This window comes from Parasteatoda tepidariorum, chromosome 10, assembly GCF_043381705.1.
Source record: "Parasteatoda tepidariorum isolate YZ-2023 chromosome 10, CAS_Ptep_4.0, whole genome shotgun sequence".
NCBI lineage: Eukaryota > Metazoa > Arthropoda > Arachnida > Araneae > Theridiidae > Parasteatoda > Parasteatoda tepidariorum.
In genome coordinates this window covers 66,350,176-66,371,979 of record NC_092213.1, presented here as the reverse complement: position 1 = coordinate 66,371,979, position 21,804 = coordinate 66,350,176, and the positions used below count along the sequence as shown (strand labels likewise).

Here is a 21,804-nt window from a genome sequence, read left to right as displayed (position 1 = left end):
TTACACTTACATTGATCGATAAATTGATTGTAATCATTCAATAACTCATGATTAGACAAACTGTCCTTAAGTATAAGAAACTTAACAAAATACTATATTTTTTAAATAAACTTTTATGAAACACTTGTGAACACGAATGAATTATTTGAGGATTGAAGTTCAACTAAGGTAGAATTCGTCATTATAGATATCTTAATCAAAACATAATATTCATCCAATATAATGACGCATTTATTTTGAGAACACAGTCCTTAAGTACGTGAGCGCCACTGTAGCTTAAAATAAACTAACTATATACAATTACCTTAAAAATATCCTGGTACTGCCATCGGGTGAGTAAAATGAGAAATAAAATGTTTTCTGGGCAAAAAAGATGAATTAGTTTTATTCTTATTGGCACGTTACTACTGAACACTCCAGCCGTTCAATATCACGGGAGCGAGAAATAGAGGGCGAAACATTACCCCGTCATTTTCACGGGAGCGAGAAGGAAGGGGTTAAGATGTGATGTTTTGAATCTCGCTGACTTCAGTAGTAGTAATAACAAATAATATTTGACAAACATGAGCATAAGATTGATCATTATAAAAGAAAATAACTTTTTAGTATTTACAAAGATAGGGTTTATTAGATACAGTTTATAAATAACGAGATAGCTATTAAAGTAAAATTATGTTATTTAGAAGGAAAAAAAACGATTCGCGTATTTTTCACTCTCTAGATGACAATAATTGTCATGAAAGCAATGATAAAACGATGACAGCTAAGGAGTTGTCAGCTCAATCATTCAGTTTCTGAAAAACTAATGGAGGGACCGAAAATGCATGATTATTTATAATTACCTTACATTTTGGAGTCAATCTTAATAATCAGTGTTATTTGAAAACACTAACAAACTTAAAAAAGGTAATCAAATATCCTAGTAAACTTTTTTGAGAAGTCATCTTGTCACATGGCCACGTTAAATCATAATGAATGTTATTCTGTAGAAATTAACATGGAAATTCATGTGCCACTGTACCCACGTGACCTCTACATTATTAAGAAGTTAAAAGACCACTGCTCGTTTAAGCGGGCGACAAAATCATAAGTATGCGTGTGCAATTGATCCAAGCGGTACTGCGCAAGGCTATAAAATTTTTTTTTACCCTGTATTAAAAAATAGTACAAAACAGTTCCCCCCCGTCTCGTTATTTATATACTGTATCTATTATAATTCACCATAATAACACAAAATTTTGGCTGCATTTGAGCTTCATATTTCCACTTGTTAAATGTCACTTAGACTCAATTTAATCTAAGTATTCGATAGATAAATATTAATTGTAGAGCAAATAAAGTTTTTAAAACTGAATTGTAAGCCAAATTGCTTGCTGATGAGGATTTCACACATGCATTGGTTGCGTACATGTAATGTGCACAATGCTCGTGAATTAATGGGCTAGATATGCGATCTAAATGCTGTTGTAAGAACTCAGCTGCATACAATCCACAGTCTTTTCGGACGTGTTCATATTTGCACAAAACAAATTCGTTGAATGCGCTGAAAAAGGAAAAAATAATGACATAAACAACAATAAATTGAGTCGATAGTTAAACAATCATAATAATTTTGAGTTAACTTTTCATGAAATGAAGTTTTTTTTTTTAGAAGAAATGGTATTTTTATTTTAATTGAAAAACTGGAAGTTGTTACAATTTTACCCACTTCTTTAGAGAATCGATTGCTGTTTTTTTAAGTAGTACATAACAGATTCCTATTTACAGAAAAATTAAGAGGATGTTCGAGGGCAGCGGCTTCCAAAAGGTATTTCGCGGCACCCTTGGATCACGTGATACAATCACATGGGTTCCAAAAAAGCCTTTTTTGCAGCGAGCAATACTTGACACCTTTAATTATATGAAATTAATATTTTATTTGCTGTTTAATATTTCGTTTTTTATGGTTTAATCAAAAAAAAAAACTCAGTTAAGTTAAAAAAAAAAAAAAAACAGTTTATAAAAAATAAATCGCAACATATTAAAAAAAGTTGTTAAAACGGTATACTGAACAAATTATGAATAGGATATTCATTTATGTTGTTGTTCTTGCTTATTTCCCAATTGGTCTGACGGAGTTAGAATTTATAAACCATATTCATTTTTAAATTATTTAATTAGTCGAACTTCTAAATAGAACAAGAAAAAAATTACCAAAATTTATTACAAAGAAATATATTTCCTTAATAATCATTCTCAGCATTTAAAACAGCTCTTAGTTTTCATTTAACCAAAACCAGAATTTAGCTTATTTTATTCATTTTCAACTTACATATACGAACTGGACTAGATGCAACTCCAGTTCTAGCATGATGCTTAATTTACTAGACTCGTTCTATATTCGTAAACTGATGAAAGAAATTTCATTCTTCACAATAAATAATTTCTAAAAAATCATGCCTTTCTTTAATTAAAGTGTTCGCTTTGGTAATAGCTAATGAACTTCGTTAATAAAGTAGAGATACGCCTGAAAGAAGGTGGATCGTTTAAAACCTGTAGAGCCCGCAAAAATTCGGATTTCTCTATAATTTTTAGTAAAGTTAATACTTACCAGCAAGACTCCCTGAGTCCATCATCAACATTTCTTTGTTCTTCTACATTTTCAGACAGCTGCATGAGATGTCTATATTTAGGCGCACATTTATTCTCGGACAGCGAGACATTTTGGAAACATGGGGCGTGTTTTAAGTATGCTATAGAGATAAATAATACAGAAAAAAAATTAATAATGCATGAATAAATAAATCAATAATAAGATGCATAAATATTTCACATTTCGGTTAACAATAAGAATGTACAGTCGGCAAAAAAAAAAGATATCACCCTGAATAACTTTCGTTCTAATGATCGGATTTTCACGAACTAAGTGTCAATCTTAATGGTTCATGGGGGTGACCTCAAATATGTTAATTAATTAGTGCTAACTATTAATTAAGTTACGAAATCAGACACAAAAACGTACTTTCTCTGAATAAACATATATTTTTTTTTACATATTTGGAATCTAGACACTTGAATTAGGGGGGGTAGACAAAATTTTAAAACAATTGGGTCGTAAATTGGGTTGCAATAAAGGTTTATATATTTGGCGATAGTCCAGAAAACCGCCAAAAAAAGTCGCCTGCGCAAATAAATATTTTAAGATAACCCTTGACTGATTCAAAAGAGAAACGCTTAATTTTACTAGGTTGCTAGGCAACCAATTTCTGACTGTAAAAAAATTGAAATAATGTTTTGTGATTGCTCTGAGAGGTTTAATTAATAGTTAATAGAAAACACCTCGAAGTTTCTAGGCAATAGACAATTTTTAAGTTCATTTATGTCCAAAAAGCAAAAAAAATAAATAAATAAATAAAATAAAAAATTATTTTAATCTCTTTTGAAAAGAAAATTTGAATCGATTTATAAGTTTTCAGAATTTAAATACATGAACTTTTTATCTGATATTATTTAGATTATGCTATTTTTGCTATGTTTATTCGAGGATTTCATACTAAAATCAAATTAACATAACTTATAATAGCTATATACAAAATTTTAGGGATAATGATTTTTACAGCTTTAATCGAGTCTTCTAGGCATGAAAGTTTGAAGGAAAAAAAAGTGCATGAAAAATAAAATGTAGATTGTATAGTAATTCTAATGCACATTCACAAGGTTTTCTGTAATTTACGATTTCTTTTTTCTATAACTCAATGAATTGCTGAATGTTTAGTGGCATTTTAAAAACATTGAAATATGTTATGTTTAAGAATAAGATATAGAAATAATATGTTGCATATTGTATGATTCATTGTTTAAAAAATTGCTTCATTTTGCTAGATATTTACGTTACATGGTTTTCTTTGGATAAAGATGATTAGCAAATAGCATCCACATGTTTCGATACATTCTGAAACTTACGTTCGCAAATTCACCATAAAATGTCGCACAGCATATTCTTCAATTACGATAAGCTACATTTACCACCAAATACTGCTACTATGATTATTTTTGTTTTCTTATATATATATATATATCTGATATGATACTCTCTTTTTAAACAGAGCTCGTAAGGCCCTTAAGATACTGAAATGGGGGCACGAAAACTTAAAAGATTTTTTTTTCCTAATGCCCGCCTGTGTTAACATCCGTCAATTCAGGCATCTACAGGGCGACAGATATCTGTGTGGCCTAAGGATTCCTAACGAGCATCAAACATTCTCAAAATTAAGTGTTCATTCACTGGAAAATTTAGTGTTTATTCAATTTAAGAACTGTTCCTTCACTTGGTTATCTTACTACTTATTATTTAAACCACCAAAAGCTTAAAACAATATTATGTAAGTTATCTAAATTTTTTTTACATAATTTGCATTTAATAACAAATATGTCGACATGCATTTAATAACAAATACGTCATTTAGCTAAAATTACAAATTTTGAAATTTTTATGATTTTTTTTTAAAGACAAGCTAAGCTTAAGTATTCCTTCACTGGTTAGTTTACCCTATAAGATTTTGAGAAATTTGCGATGTTGTGAGAGATGCTTAAAAATGTTGACTGCGTATTTTTATTAATATTTATAAAATATATATTCAAGAAATTGATGAATATTTTATTCCAAATTTATTCATTCGTATGTATATTATTGAAATTTTATCAGTTATTGAGAAAAAAAAAATAAAAAAAAATCACATTAAAGAAGCACAATCTGTTGTATAATCATATTCTATCAGAAGCATGCTTTTATAAAACTCCACATTCTCTGAATAAAATGTATTTTATTCAATAAAATGTTTTATTCAAATTTCTTTACTAAATTGCAAATAGAATTTTAGACGACTAAAGAAGAAACATCGTATTTTATAGCTTAAAAAAATAAAAATGAAAAGATAAGCAAACGATTATTAGCGAAAAAAATATGAATGAAATTTTATGCTAAGCGCGCGAAGTCAAGTTCCTCGCAAGTTTATCACATTTTAATATTAATCGCTCCATTTAATCATTTCTTCATTGTCGCCAAATTATTTTTTTAAAAATAATTAATTTTAATTTTTCTCAGCTTCTAATAAATAAAAACAGTTGAAACTTTAGATTTTTCAATTGAAAAATATGTAGATTAATATGGTATAAAAAAATTCATACCTTATAATTCAAAAATTTTTCATCCTTAATTTAATTAAATAATAAAAAATAATTAACAATTATTAAAAATTATTTTTTTCGTGAAATTATCTTTGGGTAAATGAGTTTTATGACTGGGTGAAATTTTCTTCGAATTGCTTTATTAGTTTTTAAAATATGACTAAAAACGTAAAAAGTGAAATTAACATTAAGGGGTACGAACTTTGGATCGCTCTCCTGACCAAACTATGGGGACCATATTTCCCAGATTGCGGCTACCCCCTATATTTTGAAGGTTAAGAATCCAAATATGTAAGAAAAAATATATGTTTATTCAGAGAAAGTACGTTTTTGTGTCTGATTTCGTAACTTAATTAATAGTTAGCACTAATTAATTAGCATATTTGAGGTCACCCCCAGGAACCATTAAGATTAACCCTTAGTTCGAGAAAATCCGATCATTAGAACGAAAGTTATTCAGGGTGATATCTTTTTTTTTTTGCGGACTGTACAAGCATCTATCGAGGCAATTTGGCCAAGTTTTGAAAACTATGCTGTAACGCTTGAATTTTAATTTGAAAAATTTATTTAAATCAATCGGAATTTTCAAATATAAAATACGTATAGATATATATATTATATAGGCCGTGGTGGCTCAGGGTATAGAGTGCTCTCTTCCCAATGAGGTGAACCGGGTTCGAATCCCAGCGATGGTTGGTCGATTCGAATTCCGCACCTGGCTCGCACTGACGTAAAATATTCTCAGAGGAAAGACGGATCATAGATTAGAGTTCCCTTTCTGTCCAAGATAACCACGGGAGGTTTTCCTCTCCGTGTAACGCTAATGAGGGTAAGTTCCATCAAAAAAAGTATTCTACGAGAACAAATTTCACCGAATACTTTATCCAGGAGTACCCTTGTGTTTTGGATTGGGTTAAAAATTACAAGATTACGATGTTTAACATTGGTAGTCGTAAACCCAAAAATTGGGTCTTCTGTTCAACGACGGTTATAAAATAATTTAAAAGTTAATTCTATCATATTTACTGAAAATCCCTATTTTTCAAAAGTTTAGCTAATGGGGGTTTAATGAATAAATAGTTTCATATTATCATAAATTTCGATAGAATTTATATTTTAAGTAATTTGATCTGAGGCAACATCTAAAAAAATTATGATTTAAACTGTCGTACGTGCACCCAAAAATGCAGATCTAAGTTTAAAAATCAAATAATTGCTTTAAAAATTAATGCATTCTAAGTATTTTCGTTTATAAACAATTTCTAAAGCTTAAACAGTGACAATTATAATTTATTCTGCTCTGTTTTCTTTCAAATTGAATTATGTGTCTAATTAAATAATCCCCCTTTTAACGGCAAAGTTTGCAATACTTTATTTTTATGCAGTCTTTTGTAACCGGTAATAAGTATTTCACATATTCGCAAGAGACTGTGATAAGTCTTTTAAAAAAGTGCTTTGAAATCTAACTAAATTAACTGTACGAAGCTTTCAACTTTGTTAAAAATGATTTACCTTTTTTTAGATTTTAGTTTCAGTAGATAAATAGTTATTGACAGCCACTTTCTACATCAGCGCTTTTAGTTCTCTTCTTGCGAGTAATGTAATATGATAAGGTAGCGGAAATAAACAGCTATTTTTAGAAACTGTAATGCAGTTAAAAGGAAAGTTTTAAGCTTTATTTCAATCAACTAGACATAGATGAGGAAGGATTGTTCATAAAAGCTATTATCACTAAATGGCATTAATTCGTTTATACAGATCACAACAAATTTTAAATTCACGCCAACATATCTTAAAGTGAAATTATTCGATGGTTTTTGTTGAAGCAATTTTAATGAAGTTATAATAGCCTGAAGTTAATTTCTGGTGAATGGCAACATTCTCATAGTCGCTTTTGAATCTGTTCCGAATAATTGTTAAATAAAAATAGTTATCAAATTAAAACATTTAATATTTATATTGATGGTGATTGTGGAATAGTTTTTTTTTGTTTTGTTATAAAAACATATATCTCTTAAGGAGACATTCTATAAGCTTTGATGGTAAAAAATGATTGATTTTTTTTATCATTCACATTCACAAAATTTTTTATCATTATTATTTACATATGCTGATGTAAGCTAAACATAACAATCCGATTGTTGCAATCAATATTTCGTTACAGCAAGGCAAGTGAATTTTGCCATTCATCACCAACAGTTGACTTTCTGTTATTTTGGTTTTCAATAATAACATATATTCGTTTTATATTGTCCTATTATATCTCTTTCATTTTAAGCAGTCTTTGCAATTTAAGTTTGTTAATCCTGCGTATCTAATAGAAAAAAATAGTATCTTTTGTATCATATTTAAAAAATCTATATATGTAACAGAAATTAAGCAACTATTTAAAATTTAAAAGAAAGGTGTACTAACAAATTAAAATATTCCTGTAGAATAAATAATACCTGCCACCTCTTCCGCATTTTGAAGACTTTAATTTTTATATTTAATTTAGTGAGAAAATTTTTACATTTATGTTTGATATCAATTTTAACAAATTTAATTTAAATTTATTTTTATTACAATTATATTTAAATAGTTTTAACATACTTGTAGAAACCCGCTAGTTGCCTTATTGAGTAGTAAATATTGGCTCATGTCAATTGAATGACTGCTTTCAAGGTCACTTCAATTATCATTTCACTGCCATTGGGGAAACATTTCTTTTAAAAATTTCTAACAGATTTCTTCAGAATTTTTTTTTCTTCTTCAGAGTGCAAAGAATTAATAAAACATTTAGATTATCTTTGGTATGCCTCAGTAAAGATTTTGGATATTTAATAAATACAATACAACACTATCATAATGAAAGTTAGTGATGTATTTTAACAATTTTTTTACTGCTAATAAAACAAACACATTAAAACAATTGTAGCATAATCTCTATTCTGCGACTTACCGATAACAAACTTCTATTAGTTAACTATATCTTCGTTTAGTTAAATTGGTATAGTATTTATCTTATTATGAATATCAGTAATGGGCGATTCCACGAAAAGTGGTCCTGAGTGACTAAACTTTCAAAATTATCTTAAAATCAAAAATGACACAATTTCGGAATCTAGAAGATGTACATTTTTTAATAGTTAAGATAGTTTTTTGAATTACAAAAAATATTTATGTGAATTCTAACAAAAGGTGGAACACTATGAATTTTAACAGGAGTTCTCTTCTTTGTTATGTTATATTCCAATGGAGTTCTTAAAATATTAAAGAGCAATAAAATAGTTTTTAGTAATAAATATAACTATTTTACTCTTTTATCATTGTTTAATGTATTTTTTTAATTTGGCCTAAATTTTTTTGCTTGTTTGAAAATCGATTAATCAAGATAGTCTAATTTCCCAGTAACACACGTAACATAATTTCGCATTTTTTTCTGTAAAAACTTTAGTAAAAAAGAAAATTTTTTGTTTTATAAATTAAGAAGGCAAGATATGCAACGGAAAAAATTCTCGAATTAAAACTGCCAATAGTTAAAATTTTATAATTAATTTTATTCAAGGTAACACACGTAACGAAAAGTTACGCGCGTAACTGTTATGTGTGTTAGAGGTACTTATGCACTTTAATTATTTATTTATTTTCAATAAAAGATTTAAATCATGTTCGGACATTTTTTATAACCGCCGCGCAACTTCAATGCCACAAATACGGAACTGTAAGATTGTGGTTTTTTGTAAAATCAGGTCGGTATAAGCATTAATAAAAAAACAGCATAATAAGACGATAATTTTGAAACTTTTGGAAATTGTTTTCCCAAACTTCTATTTGTTATACGTTTATGTTTAAGTAGAATATTTCGACTGCATTTGCTAGATTATTATAAAATGGATAAGCTTAAAATAGTGTCCTTATCTGGATTTAAAAGAATAAGAAGATGAAGAAAAAAAGAAAAGAGCATAAGATTCTGCACTTCAAAGGAAAGAAAATAAGGAAATAATGAAAGTTAGACTTGAACTTTCAAAACAGATTGATAATGATGTAAAAGGTTCACCACTAAGTATTTCAGATGAACTTAATTATTAATAAATGGATTTTCTTCAAAAGTTAGATTGTTTATACTATGCTTGTATTGAAACAAGAGCTGGTTCTCTGGATTATTACGGGGAAAAACGGGCAATAAAACGAAAGAACTATCTAACAATGTTTCTAAGAGAGGCTTATACTGATTTTTGTCAGTTGCATCCTAAACATTGTTTAATTTTCCATATTTAGTGCTTTATGACTAAAAAATTTATTGCTACTGTAAAACTTAGAATCAAAACAAATATCATGAAATTTTTATTCTTTAACTGGAAAGCTAAAATTAAGTTTATGACAATACATGGTGATGGTAGAAGTATTTATGTATATAAAGTAAAAGAAATTTTGGATCTAATTGTTGGAAGGGTGCTTCTGATACTTACAAAAATTTCTCATTGCTTGTTATAGGTTTCTAACCATCATTTATTGTAGTTTGGTAACGATGAGAAAAAGATGACAATAGCTCACAATAAAAAATATATAATGGCAAATGTGCAAGAAGAATGTTTTGAAATAACTCTTGAAAATTGGACTAACTTTCAATAATACGTAAGAGTTAAAAGAATCCGAGGTGATACTTTCCAAACAAACATATCTAGCATTAAAACCAGGGAAATTCAAGTTGACTTTGCAATGGCATATTCTTTTGAATATCAAAACGAATTTCAATCAGCATTATGCTATCCAGCCACAGTTCCGTTATTCACAGCAGCTGTTGTCTTAGACGATACTCTCCTAAAGAGTTTAAAATAGAGTCCTTTACAATATTTTCCTAAGGCAAAGACAAAGGTGAAACAATGTCTACACTTTTATTTTAAGACTGTTTAAAAACGATTCTACTTCAGAAGATGAGCTAACAGAAACCTTCTATAGTAATAAGTCAAGTTAAGAATTTAAAAATAAATATATGGTTGAATTATTTCATATTTTGTCAATCAAAATATAAAAAAAGAAATTAATTTGGAAATATTTTACGATATCACATGCAGAAGTTCCTTCTATGGGATAGGTGTGTAGTACAAAATCTTGAAAGCGAAGCAAAAAGCAAAGTTATTTATATCATTGTGTTGTTATACAAAAAAATTTATTTGCTATCCAGTGTTGTTTGCAAAGCTAACCAATCAACTCATGCCTAATACAACAGTATTATATATTAGCCAAAAGGAAATAAAGATATTAATTGAAAAGATCAATACATGGCAACGGTAATACAAAGCATAAAATCTATGCATAAGTATCGTTAGATACTTGAATAAGATGCATAGATGCACATTGTGGCACACAAATAGTCAGTAAGTCAATTTCTGTTCCCTCCTGATCAGAAGTGCGCCTATAACTGAAATTAAAACGACATATGCTCTATCTCGGGAACATTATTGACGCAAATGCACATGCTTGTAAACTTAAAATGCAATATTTGCATAAAATAATTGGAAAATATGCATATTTTTGTTTCCAAACAGAAATGATTTTGAAGGAATAGATGTGCCTAAGATTTGCTATGTTTTACTCTCTAAACCAGTATAAAGAAGGGCTACAACCATCTTTCCAGACCATTAACTATTTTATTTGCTAAAATAAATTGTTTTTCTTCTGCTAAATTAAAATAAATAAATGTTTTAGTGCAACATTTATGACTTCTCAGTTGAAATATTCACAGAGGGTAACACACGTAACGTTCAGTTAACACACGTAACGCACCAATTTCACCAAAATAAAGAAGTTTTTACTGTTGCAAGAAATTTTTAAAAATCACTAAACACAGCTTCGATATTGTATCTCTCTATAAAAGAAAATATCTTAATTTTTTGCCTTTATACTTCACAGAATTAAATGAATATATTCAAAGTTTCAAATATCTAGCATTATAAAGGGTAACACACGTAACAAAATTTCAGAAATTTTTTTTTTCAACATCAAATTAATTTGCGCCTTCAATCTTCGTTTTGAAAACTTACAACACATATAGATTTAACAACAAATTAAGAAAAACATAAAAAATATCTAACAAGTTTATTATAATAAGTGTTAAAGTTGAAATATGTCGTGTAAAAGTAACACACGTAACGAAAGAATCGCCCTAATAGATTTTAATGGTTTCAGAATTAGCAACTTTCCGACTCCAATACATTCTATTTTGTCTTCATTTATTTAAAACATAGGAGAATTTTGCCTACATGCATCAATATCCTATTTTAATTATTTGGCAATTTCAATATTGTAAATTTCCCACGGAATCCTATGGTTCCGCGGAACACTTTTTGGGAAGCTCTGGTTTAACCATTCTCTTACTATTAATTTAACAACTTGCCTTCTTGTATTGGACCAATAACGCAGAGCTCTGAAAGAAACTGCCTTGCTCCCGACACCAAACTGTTGAAAACTTTGGTCTGCGTAGGTGAGAAACAATGCTTCATGTGATTATCCACACAACCAACGCTGTCCTTAAGTTTTCTGTAAAATAATATTTAAAAAAGAAACGATGGTTAAGCTTAAATTTCGAATACTATAAATATATCATGCTTAAAATAGAAATCTCTTCCAGCTTCTGACACATTACAACACTATCCTTACAGAAAAAGATACTTTTGTGATTGCTCAGAGGTTGACAGATGTAATAAAACACACCTAATTTAGTTATGAAACAAATTAATGTATAATGTATTTTTAGCTATATATGAAGTTAATTTTTTGAGGTGTAAATGAGGTTTATTGATGAGGTTATTTTCGGTGCTCATATCACGACGTAAACAAGCTTGAGCTGATCCCTCTCTCCAATCTCTCACAAAACAAGCAAAGAGAAAACTTTCAGACATGACAGATTTAACGTGCACCTTGTTGTGTATACACCATAGATATAAAGGCAGATCTCCCCTATATTAGTCCCTGGTATACACACTGGTTGTAAAGCCAGCTGCCAGGATTGAACTCATGACACCAAGCTTTACACTAACTGCACATTTGGTTACAATACAGAGATTGCATAATAGGGAACTATCTCAAGATAGGCCCCTTTCCTCTACATTGTCATTCTAAACAGAAAGCTGTAACATATTTTTTATCCTTACTTTTTATCACAGAAATCTAAAGCTAATTGTTGACGTATGCCTGTTTAGGCAGAGGGGGTGCGATTGTTCTTGTTTTCCAGTGGCGCCATCTATGGGCAAAAATCTAAAGCTAATGCGCTATGTATAACACTAAAATATGTCTTTATATCTTATCATACTTTCAAACTTTTGAGTGGTGTCTTCAAATAAAATAAAAACTTATCTAGACATTAAGTGCTCTAGAAAAAGCGATTACTTATAATACTTAACAATAACAATAAAAAATTTAACTTAACAGTTTGTAATATTTTATAACTTTTGAATTACCTGCAAACAGCTAAAAGCTCTTCTTTGGTAGTAACAAGTGCTAAATCGTTGTTTTGTGTAACTGATTGCAAAGACTCTAAACAAGCATGCAATTCGTGCAGGGTACACTCTTCTCCGTATATAAACACTGAAAAAATTTTACTTCATTAGTTGAAAATACTTGCATTTTAACACATTGCAAGCGGGTCATGTAAAAATACGTTTTTTGAAATTTCTTGATCCATGCAAAAGTTTGAAAAGTGGTAGCAAAACTACTTCGTTTCCGCTCGGTTTTTCAAATAAATTATCCATTCGTGATCATCATATGTTCATTCGCGATTATCACAAACATAAATTAGTATTGCAATCGTTTCGTCGTATTTTTATTTTTTAAATTGATGTTGTAACTATAGTGAAAAGTTTCTTGCCAACCACTTTTTTTAAAATTTAAATCTATAACATTTGTAATACATCTGTAATGTAATTTTCCGGCGTGCAATGTGTTAAAGAACACTATTTAAATAACAAAAGCCACACTTGGTGAATACAGCAATAATCACAATTTTTAACACAGCTCAATTTTAAATTCAAATATTAATAAAAATCTTCAATAAAGTATTTATTTCTCAAATTTCAAAGCATTTTTAAAATAAATAAATATTTTCACACAAGGTAAAATTAAAAAAAAAAAACATGTCGAAACATGATCAGGATCAGAACACAAAGGGATATTTACCATTTGCATCCTGATCCAAATGATAAATACCATTTACCTATAAGTCAAGTGAATGTCGAGAAAAAAATAAAATTAACAGAACATTTTGTCTAAAATGCTGATATTGAAATTTTATTCACACCTGGATAAAAACTGATTTGTAAATAAATATAGGATTATTATTATTTTTTTGAGCATACCGCATTTAATAAGAAAATGCGTGTTTTTATTTTCATTTTTGCTTACAATTCGGGCTGAATTCAAATTTTATTTATTAATTCATTTAAATCTTCAAATAAAATCAGGGCATTAATTTTTGAAGAATAGCATTTAATGAGAGGATACTATTTTCGAGAGGTTTTCCAAAAACTAGTTCAACAACTTAATTTTTTAAAATTTTGATGAAAAAATTTAAAAATGTATTTCAAGTGTATTTTTTTATATACCTCAAATTCATAAGAATCACTTACAATTCGGGCTAAATTCAAATGTTATTTATTAATTCATTTAAATCTTCAAATAAAATCAGGGCATTTGCTTTTGAAGAATAGCATTTAAAGAGAGGATACTTTTTTTGAGAGGTTTTCCAAAAACTAGTTCTCAATTACTTAATTTTTTAAAATTTTGTTGAAAAAATTTAAAAATGTAATTCAAGTATATTTTTTAATGTACCACAAATTCATGAGAATTATTTCATTGCATAAAAAAATTCAGAAAATGTGTTTTTTTTCTCTATCAAGACTCATCTAACCCCTTAAGATTGCCGCTTTCTTTTTTAAATTAGTACTTTTCTTTAAAACCTAAATGCTTGTTTGATTCTGCATAATCATTTTCCTCAAACGTTTGAGCCTTCATAGCTATCAAATTATATTCCACTAATTATGTTAACGTTGTTCGAATCTAGTTTTATTAGCAGCCTACGATTGATGCATTTATATCATTCGTTCTATTTTATTTAATATAACTTTCTTCCTAACATGTTGAAAATCAAAGCAGTCATTATATTTCATTAATAATATATTATTCAAAAAGTGTCTTATTAAAAGACTTAAAAAGATATATTAAGGTCTAAATTGTTGAGACCCCACTACAATCTAATTTTATTCTAAATGATATCATAAAAGATTAATTATGCCATATTTAGATCATTAATTTCATTTTATTCCATGTAATTCTCGTTCTCGATTGTTAGAGTCCATTGCTATAAAATTATATTCTATTAATTCTAAATAACGTTATTATTCCGCTCAATCCAACAAGCGCAATAATCAACTTGTCAACTAGCAAAATGTTTCCTTTAACAATCGACGTCATTACCAAAATATTTGTGTTTCAGTGCTGATATTAGCGAGGATTTACTCCATCAGAGAACAATGTGGAATTCTAAATGAGTATATTCCCGAACACGTTCGTCAACTAACTGAATATCTGAATTGATATATAACTTTTGAGTCCATATGATTAATAGAGCAAATGATAATTAAGACTGCTCAATTTCTGATAATAATAATCAAATAATGATACGGTGTGTTATGCATTTCTCGTTAGTTTGACACGTTTCTTTATCATAATGATGTTAAATGTAATTCGAAATTCAGTTTATGTTTGATGATGATGATAATAATCAAGGGCTCATTATTCTTCGAATTTTGGTGCTCCTAAATGTTATCATTCAATGGAAACAGTTCGATGAAATATTGTAATATTAATTCATTAAAAAAATACTTAGTAGAAGATAAGTATGCCAACACAAAAAGCCATGACACCTTGTGAGCAATACCATATTGATAAATGCGATTACGTAGAACAGTGTTTCCCAAAGTGTGGTACGCGTACCCCCAGGGGTACGGGAACAGTCTACCGGGGGTACGCATTCTAATGCGAAATATCTTGCAACAAACGAAAATTTCACAAAATTTTATTTAAAAACAAAGCTAGTCATGAAAATTTACGATTACGTATTTTTTTATTGGCTATTTTTGGCAGAGTTAACAGTTAATAATTAGGGGTATCAACAGCCAGTTGTGATTTTTAACTTTCGGACAATTTTTTACAGTAAAAAATACATTCATTTTGTATTAGTGGTACACAGCGTTACGAAAAATTTAGAAAGGGTACACAAAAGTCATAAGTTTGGGAAACACTGACGTAGAACAACGGTTCCCACAGAGTGTTCCGCGGAAGAGTTAAAGGGGTTTCCGGGAGTTAATACTTTTTAAAACCCTAGATGAGTTTTGAAACCAAGGTAGTTTCAACAGTCAGTTGTAAGTTTTAGACTCAAGAGCCAATAATGCTATACGGCGTCTAACAATTGGTTATCTTTAAAAGTGGGTTAAAAATATTTGAGATGCACCAAATGTCTTTGAAATACTTAATAAGGTGTCTATGTGGATGTAGTTCCAACAACCTGTTCAAACGATGAAAAACTAAGTCGGGCAGGGTGGTTCCTATCTGGGGGGGGGGNNGGGGGGGGGGGGGGAATTAGGCAAATCTATATTTTCTATCAGAGTGTCCTTTAAATTGTTATTCTTAGATATAATAGTAAAGGGTCTATCAACACACAAATCTGTTGTATGAGTAATATGGTTACTTACTGTTATACGAACAGTGGGAATGGTTCCTACTATAAATTACAGTAAGAAGCCGAAATATAATTGGTTTTCGGGTTTTTATAAAACTCCCCATTAAAAATACAGTATTACGGATGTTCATAGACAATTCTCATTTTTAATGATAATTTGATGCTAACACTTCAAGCGAAGAAGAAGACCTCCCATACCCACACATGTGACATATGACGTCAGAACCAGCTAATCTTTATCAGCAAAATGGCGTATTAAAGTTTAGCTAAGTTTTTCTTCATAAGTTATAATGCTAATTAATGATAAGTTAATTAAGAGAGCCGTATGTCACATTGAATTAGTTGAAATATAATTCTTTATGGTCTACTTCTTTTATTTAAACTAGATTTATTATTTGTTTATGTATTTTGTTGTAACCATGATATATTTTTGTTTTGTATATCTGGCAACTTCGACGCATAATTAGTTTGTCTATGTTCCACATGGCTTCGTGCCTGCCTTTGTGTTAAGTCTCATTGTAAACATATAGTGAAAGAATTAAAATCTTTAAGAACCTTTGAGAAAGAATTTAAAATGTGTCACTCAAAAGAATTCGTACTTGACAGGTTTGGCTTACTCGAAATATAATGGAAAGAACAGTTGCTAATTAATGATAAGTTAATTAAAAGAGCCGTATTGCACATTGAATTACTTGAAATACAATTCTTTATCGTCTACTTTTTTTATTTAAACTAGATTTATTATCTGCTTATGTATTTTGTTTTAACCATGATATATTTTTGTTTTGTGTACCTGGCACCTTCGACTCTTAATTAGTTTGTTTATGTTCCACATGACTTCGTGCCTGCCTTTGTGTTAAGTCTCCTTGTAAATATATAGTGAAAGAATTAAAATCTTCAAGAATATTTGAACAAGATTTTAAAATGTGTCACTCAAAAGAATTCATACTTTGACAGATTTGGCTTACTCGAATTATAATCGAAAGAACAGTTGCTAACGTAAACAAATGCCACGTTTCAACAACCAATCAGGATCGAGATACCCACACTACGTCACTTGCAGGTATCCCATTATGCATAAAATACAGCTGTTTACTGTAACACTATTTAACACTTTTCTAAAGACTTATTACTTTTGAGTGATTTTATAATGGAAAAAAGCAGTACTTCCAAGTAGATCAGATTTTTCAAAAAAGAATTTAATTAAACTAAGCGAAATATTTTTCCGGTTACCTTCAACTTGAATTTAAGATGGTAATTAGGACAATTTATGTTTTTTTTTTATTAATATCTTACTGTTTGTAAACATAAGAATCAGCCTTCCCAAACACTAAAAACTTGAAGACAATTTGTCAATAATCTTTTTAAATCAATTTATGAAATCATTAGTTCAATGTGCATTATTAAACCTAAAATAATTTTTTTTAAATAGTTTTTCCTTTCTTTTTTAATAGTCTAAAATAAATAAAAGTTGTTCGCTCAAAAATGAATGTGCCTACTTTCCTCCTGAATTTTTCAGTATCTATTTATACTCAGCTCGATATTTTCTTCTAAAAGCTGCGTGAACTGTTTACTACAAAATGAAAGTAGATGGTAAACTCAAATGTATTAGGAAGAAAAAAAAAGTTGGAAAACAAAGTAGGAAAAAAAAAAGTTTCTTCTTAGTTTTAAATTGCATGGTTTTAAAAATGAATGAGATTTTCTTTTTGGAAAAAATAAAAAAAGAATGTAGGTAATGATAGCTCTAGGGAGAATATTCTCCTCTTGGACTTCATCGATAAATGAAACAAAAATGAAAGACAAGCAAGTTTTTAGATAATTCAACATACAAGTATTTTCCTCTCTTGGGATTGAGCAGTTGCTTATAACAAAACAGTTGATAAAAGTTAAAAACTTTCAGAAAAATAAAAAGGTTTTTGTTTAATATTTGGCTAACTTTTTATAATTGTTTTTAAACCCTTATGTATTAGAATTTTAAATTCAAGCATAGCAATTTATAACATTCCATTGTATAGTCACTAATAAAAAGAAATTACCACCAATTCTTAGATTGCCTCTAAGGAGTTTTGAAGCATTGGTTTAGGTTCCTTTTTCTTTCTTTTAATTTATTGTTTATTTTTTATAAGCAAATATTAAAGTTAACGTAAAATGTAATGGCTCAAGATCTGGAATCTGCTGTACTTAGCCGCCAAACATTAATAAATTATAGACTTAGGTAAGCTGATGATCGAAAGGTGTTGTAACTAAGTCTAAAAAAACATTTTTTGAGACAACATAATATTGTTATTTTTACGTAGATTTGCACGTGTTATTTTTTACATTAACATCAAATTTCATTCTGAACCCTCCGCATATTCTCCTTAAATTCAATGGCCAGAATATTTGCTTTAAGCCTTAAGGGCAGAATTAAACATAATGCAGTGTTTACTGACACAAATGCAGGAATCTGTTAAATTGGGATAAACGTAAAAGACAATATTTTCATTTACAGTTTGTGAAATTTCTGACCCTCTGTTTCGATCCCGTTGCCAATTGTTTAGTTTCAGATTCAGTTCCGTTACTAATTTGACTTGTATATTTTAATATCGACTTTTCATTCCATTTCTTCTTTTCTTTTCATTACAGGGGTTATGTTTCAATTTCCTAAACATATTTTAATTTATTAAATAATTTAACATTTCCAGTGTCAAAATATCAGGAATTTCAAATAGCTATGAAGTATTTAAAAATTAATAAGCATAGAATTAAACGTCGAAGTTTTATTAAGAATATTCACAAGGGATCGCACTTCGTAAATATCTTTATAAATATCAATAAAAGAAAATACCTCATATATAACCTTTTCGGGTATACAGAACGTTCCATAATCACAGTCTATATTATTATATATTTTTAGAATCCTTTTGAAAGATGAAGTAAAAAACGCAAGTACGTTCAAAAATTTAATATTAAAGTGGTGAAAAAACAAAAACGCTTTCGAAATCTGTCAAATCACTATAGGAAGACGGCATGAAAACCAGCAATAGGTGTTGCACCATCAATGGAGAGTTAGTTTAAATAATTGTTTTCACACTGCTGCCAACTATTGTAATATTTTAACTCTTGCTAGGCAAAGGTTGGAGGGAGCACCTAATCGGATTAATGAAAAATTGTCTTCGTAAATCTCTTGGTCGGGCACTATTAGACAAAGAAAACTCTATCCACTGTACTTGTAGGGATAGAAGCCACCCTTAACAACAGACCCCTTTTATATGAAGAGGGAGATGAAGACAACAAGGAAGCTTTGACACCGGCACATTTTCTAACGGGTAGAAAATTAACAGCTACACCTACAAATCTGAATAACAATCCAAGACTTACGAAACCCTATGGACAACAACAAGACGTATTGGATATATTTTGGAAAAGATGGTCCAAAGAATATCTGCTGCAACTGCGCTCTCAATCACCAAGTTCGCAATATTCATAACTCCTTCGCCATCCGTGCAGGAGATCTTGTGCTACTACAAGAAGACGTCAGACCCAGGCACATGTGGAAGAATACCCGAATTACAAATCTAGTTAAAGGAACGTGATGGGGAAATTCGAACATGCGTGTTAAGAGTGGATGGAAAGACTATAACTCGACTTATACAGCTGGTCATCCCTCTTGAGGTTGACCGGGGTGGTGAGGATGTTGCGACATCAATGGAGAGTTATTTTAAATAATTGTTTGAATACGGCTGGCAACTCTTGTAATTGTAATATTCTAACTCTGGCTGATTGCTAGGCAACAAAATAATTTTCCTTTTTTTCTTGTTATAAATGTTTTGTTTATCGTCTGTGTATATCAGTGGAAATAGAAGAATGCGATCGCTGTAAAAGCTAACATTAGGTACTTGATAACCAGATGACACTTGGGGGCGTATTTAACTATCGCCTTTCAACTCTTATCTGTTTTCTTCTGGCATTGACTTGGTCGATGTCAAAGTTTTCAATAATATAAAATGTCTCAAAATAGGAAAACAAATGTCTCAATGATCTTTTTTTCTCTATTTTATATAGTAATTTGAGACCCTTAAGGGATCACAATACCTAAAGAATGGACAAATAATCTATTTTTTATTGCTTACATTACATATTTCAAACGACTTTAAACTCTTGAAAAAAATTTCATGTCTCTGCGTTTTTAAAATATTTATGAACGTTTGACTTTAGATTATTCTAAAAGCGGACAACTGGTTAAGGTTTTTGCATCCGATTATAAATAATAATAATATAATAATCTAACCAAATAAATTTGTAAATATTCTGGAAGCTAAGCTTAATTTATTATAAAATTTTTTAACAAGGTATTATTAATTAGTCTTCTCGTTTCTATAAATTGAAGTGAAGTGATTTATTTATCATTACCAGCCTTGTGCAATTTATCGTTTTTAATTTGTTTACAGTTTTCAGATTAGAATTTTCCGTACAGCTAATAAAAGAGGACTTTTTCGAGACCATTCTGTTATTTATACCTTAATTTAATGTTTATATTTAAGCTTCGTTAATTATTTGCTTGTTTTACTTACCATTATGTTTTGTTGACATCGGATCATGCCATTGTGGTGCACAAGATCAGTAAAATCACACATTAAAGTTTAATTTTATATACACGTGTAAAGTATTTTATGTGATTTAAAACCTAACCCTTTTGTGTGATGTAAAAGCTGTAATTAATGCAAGACCTCTCACATATGTCTCAGATGATCCAAGAGATTTGGTTCCCCTATCTCCATCATTGTTCATTCAAGATATTCCAACTGTTGGTGTCCCAGATTTGGATCATTTGGATGATGTTAATATTTCGAAAAGGTTGAGATACCAGCAAAGGCTACTTAAGGAATTCCGAAGACGATTCCGAGATGAATATCTCAGTCTTTTAGTGCAGTGAAGAAAAGGTATCTAATCAATGAGCTAAAGATAGGTGATATTGTGTTAATTAAGTGTGATAATAAGAAGAGAATGGATTCGCCACTTGGGCGAATTATTGAAGTTTTTCCTGGACATGACAATTTCATTCGTGTGGTTAAAGTTAACTGCGATTGGAGAATTGACACGACCTCTCAAACATATATACCCCTTAGAGATTTCATGTAGTAATGAACTGTACGAGAAAGTAGACATTATCAAAACTGAGTCACTTGCTTCTAAAGTTGTTGTCAATCAAGACTCTGATACAACTCAGACTGTTGCTCCAAGAGTTGTGGTCGCTGATTCCAAGAATGATCAAACTAGGCGCGGAAGAAGAATTAGACTTCCAAAACGTTATGATCACTAATTCGACTTCTCATTATTATTTGCAAACTGTTCTACCTTAATTTATATGAATGCTGAATTATATGTGTGCGTGTGTGATTGAGTTGAATGTTTCAAAATTAGTTTATTAACTGTTTTGATAAATTAGCATTTATCAAAAGGTGGGAGTATATGGAAAATAGAGTGATAGTTTCTGTTAAGGCTTCTATACTATGAGAGCTGAACTATCAACTAAATTGGAGCAAACTAGTTCGCAAGTTACGTTGTGTTAGTATTAGCGTGAAAGTTTGAAGGCTATTTGTGTACCAAAAGTTATTGATATGGGTGGTTGTGCGGCAGTAAATTGCCAAAACAGTTCTAAATATTTTTTGAGGTACATTTTAGAAAAATAAAAAATATGGAAACATTAAATTAAGACCTGAAGCAATTCCTACAATTTTCCAAATTCCTTTAAAATTCAACAAAAAAGACTGAAAGGAATAGGCTGTCCAAAACCTGGATCAATTTTAGATAAGCAAAAATCTAATGCAAGTATAAATTTATTAATTCCTCTTCATTTGCTTAGTTTTTTTTATTATTAAAGAACCAAAAAGTGCGTAAGAACTATTTCTACTTAGTAATGTATAATATATATATATATA

The 21,804-nt window shown here is 29.6% G+C and overlaps 1 protein-coding gene across 1 annotated transcript in view; it reads right to left on the bottom strand.

The window, feature by feature from the left end:
• Positions 1–269: 269 nt before the first annotated feature.
• The window catches only part of LOC107442849 (uncharacterized), a 61,327-nt gene continuing 39,792 nt past the window's right edge, over positions 270–21,804 (bottom strand). The window contains exons 2-5 of the mRNA XM_016056509.3: positions 12,609–12,735; positions 11,546–11,688; positions 2,591–2,732; positions 270–1,543 (exon numbers count right to left, since the gene is read on the bottom strand). Coding sequence (XP_015911995.1) covers positions 1,288–1,543; positions 2,591–2,732; positions 11,546–11,688; positions 12,609–12,735 — 668 coding nt within the window. The 3' untranslated portion in view covers positions 270–1,287. The remainder of the gene's footprint in view (positions 1,544–2,590; positions 2,733–11,545; positions 11,689–12,608; positions 12,736–21,804) is intronic.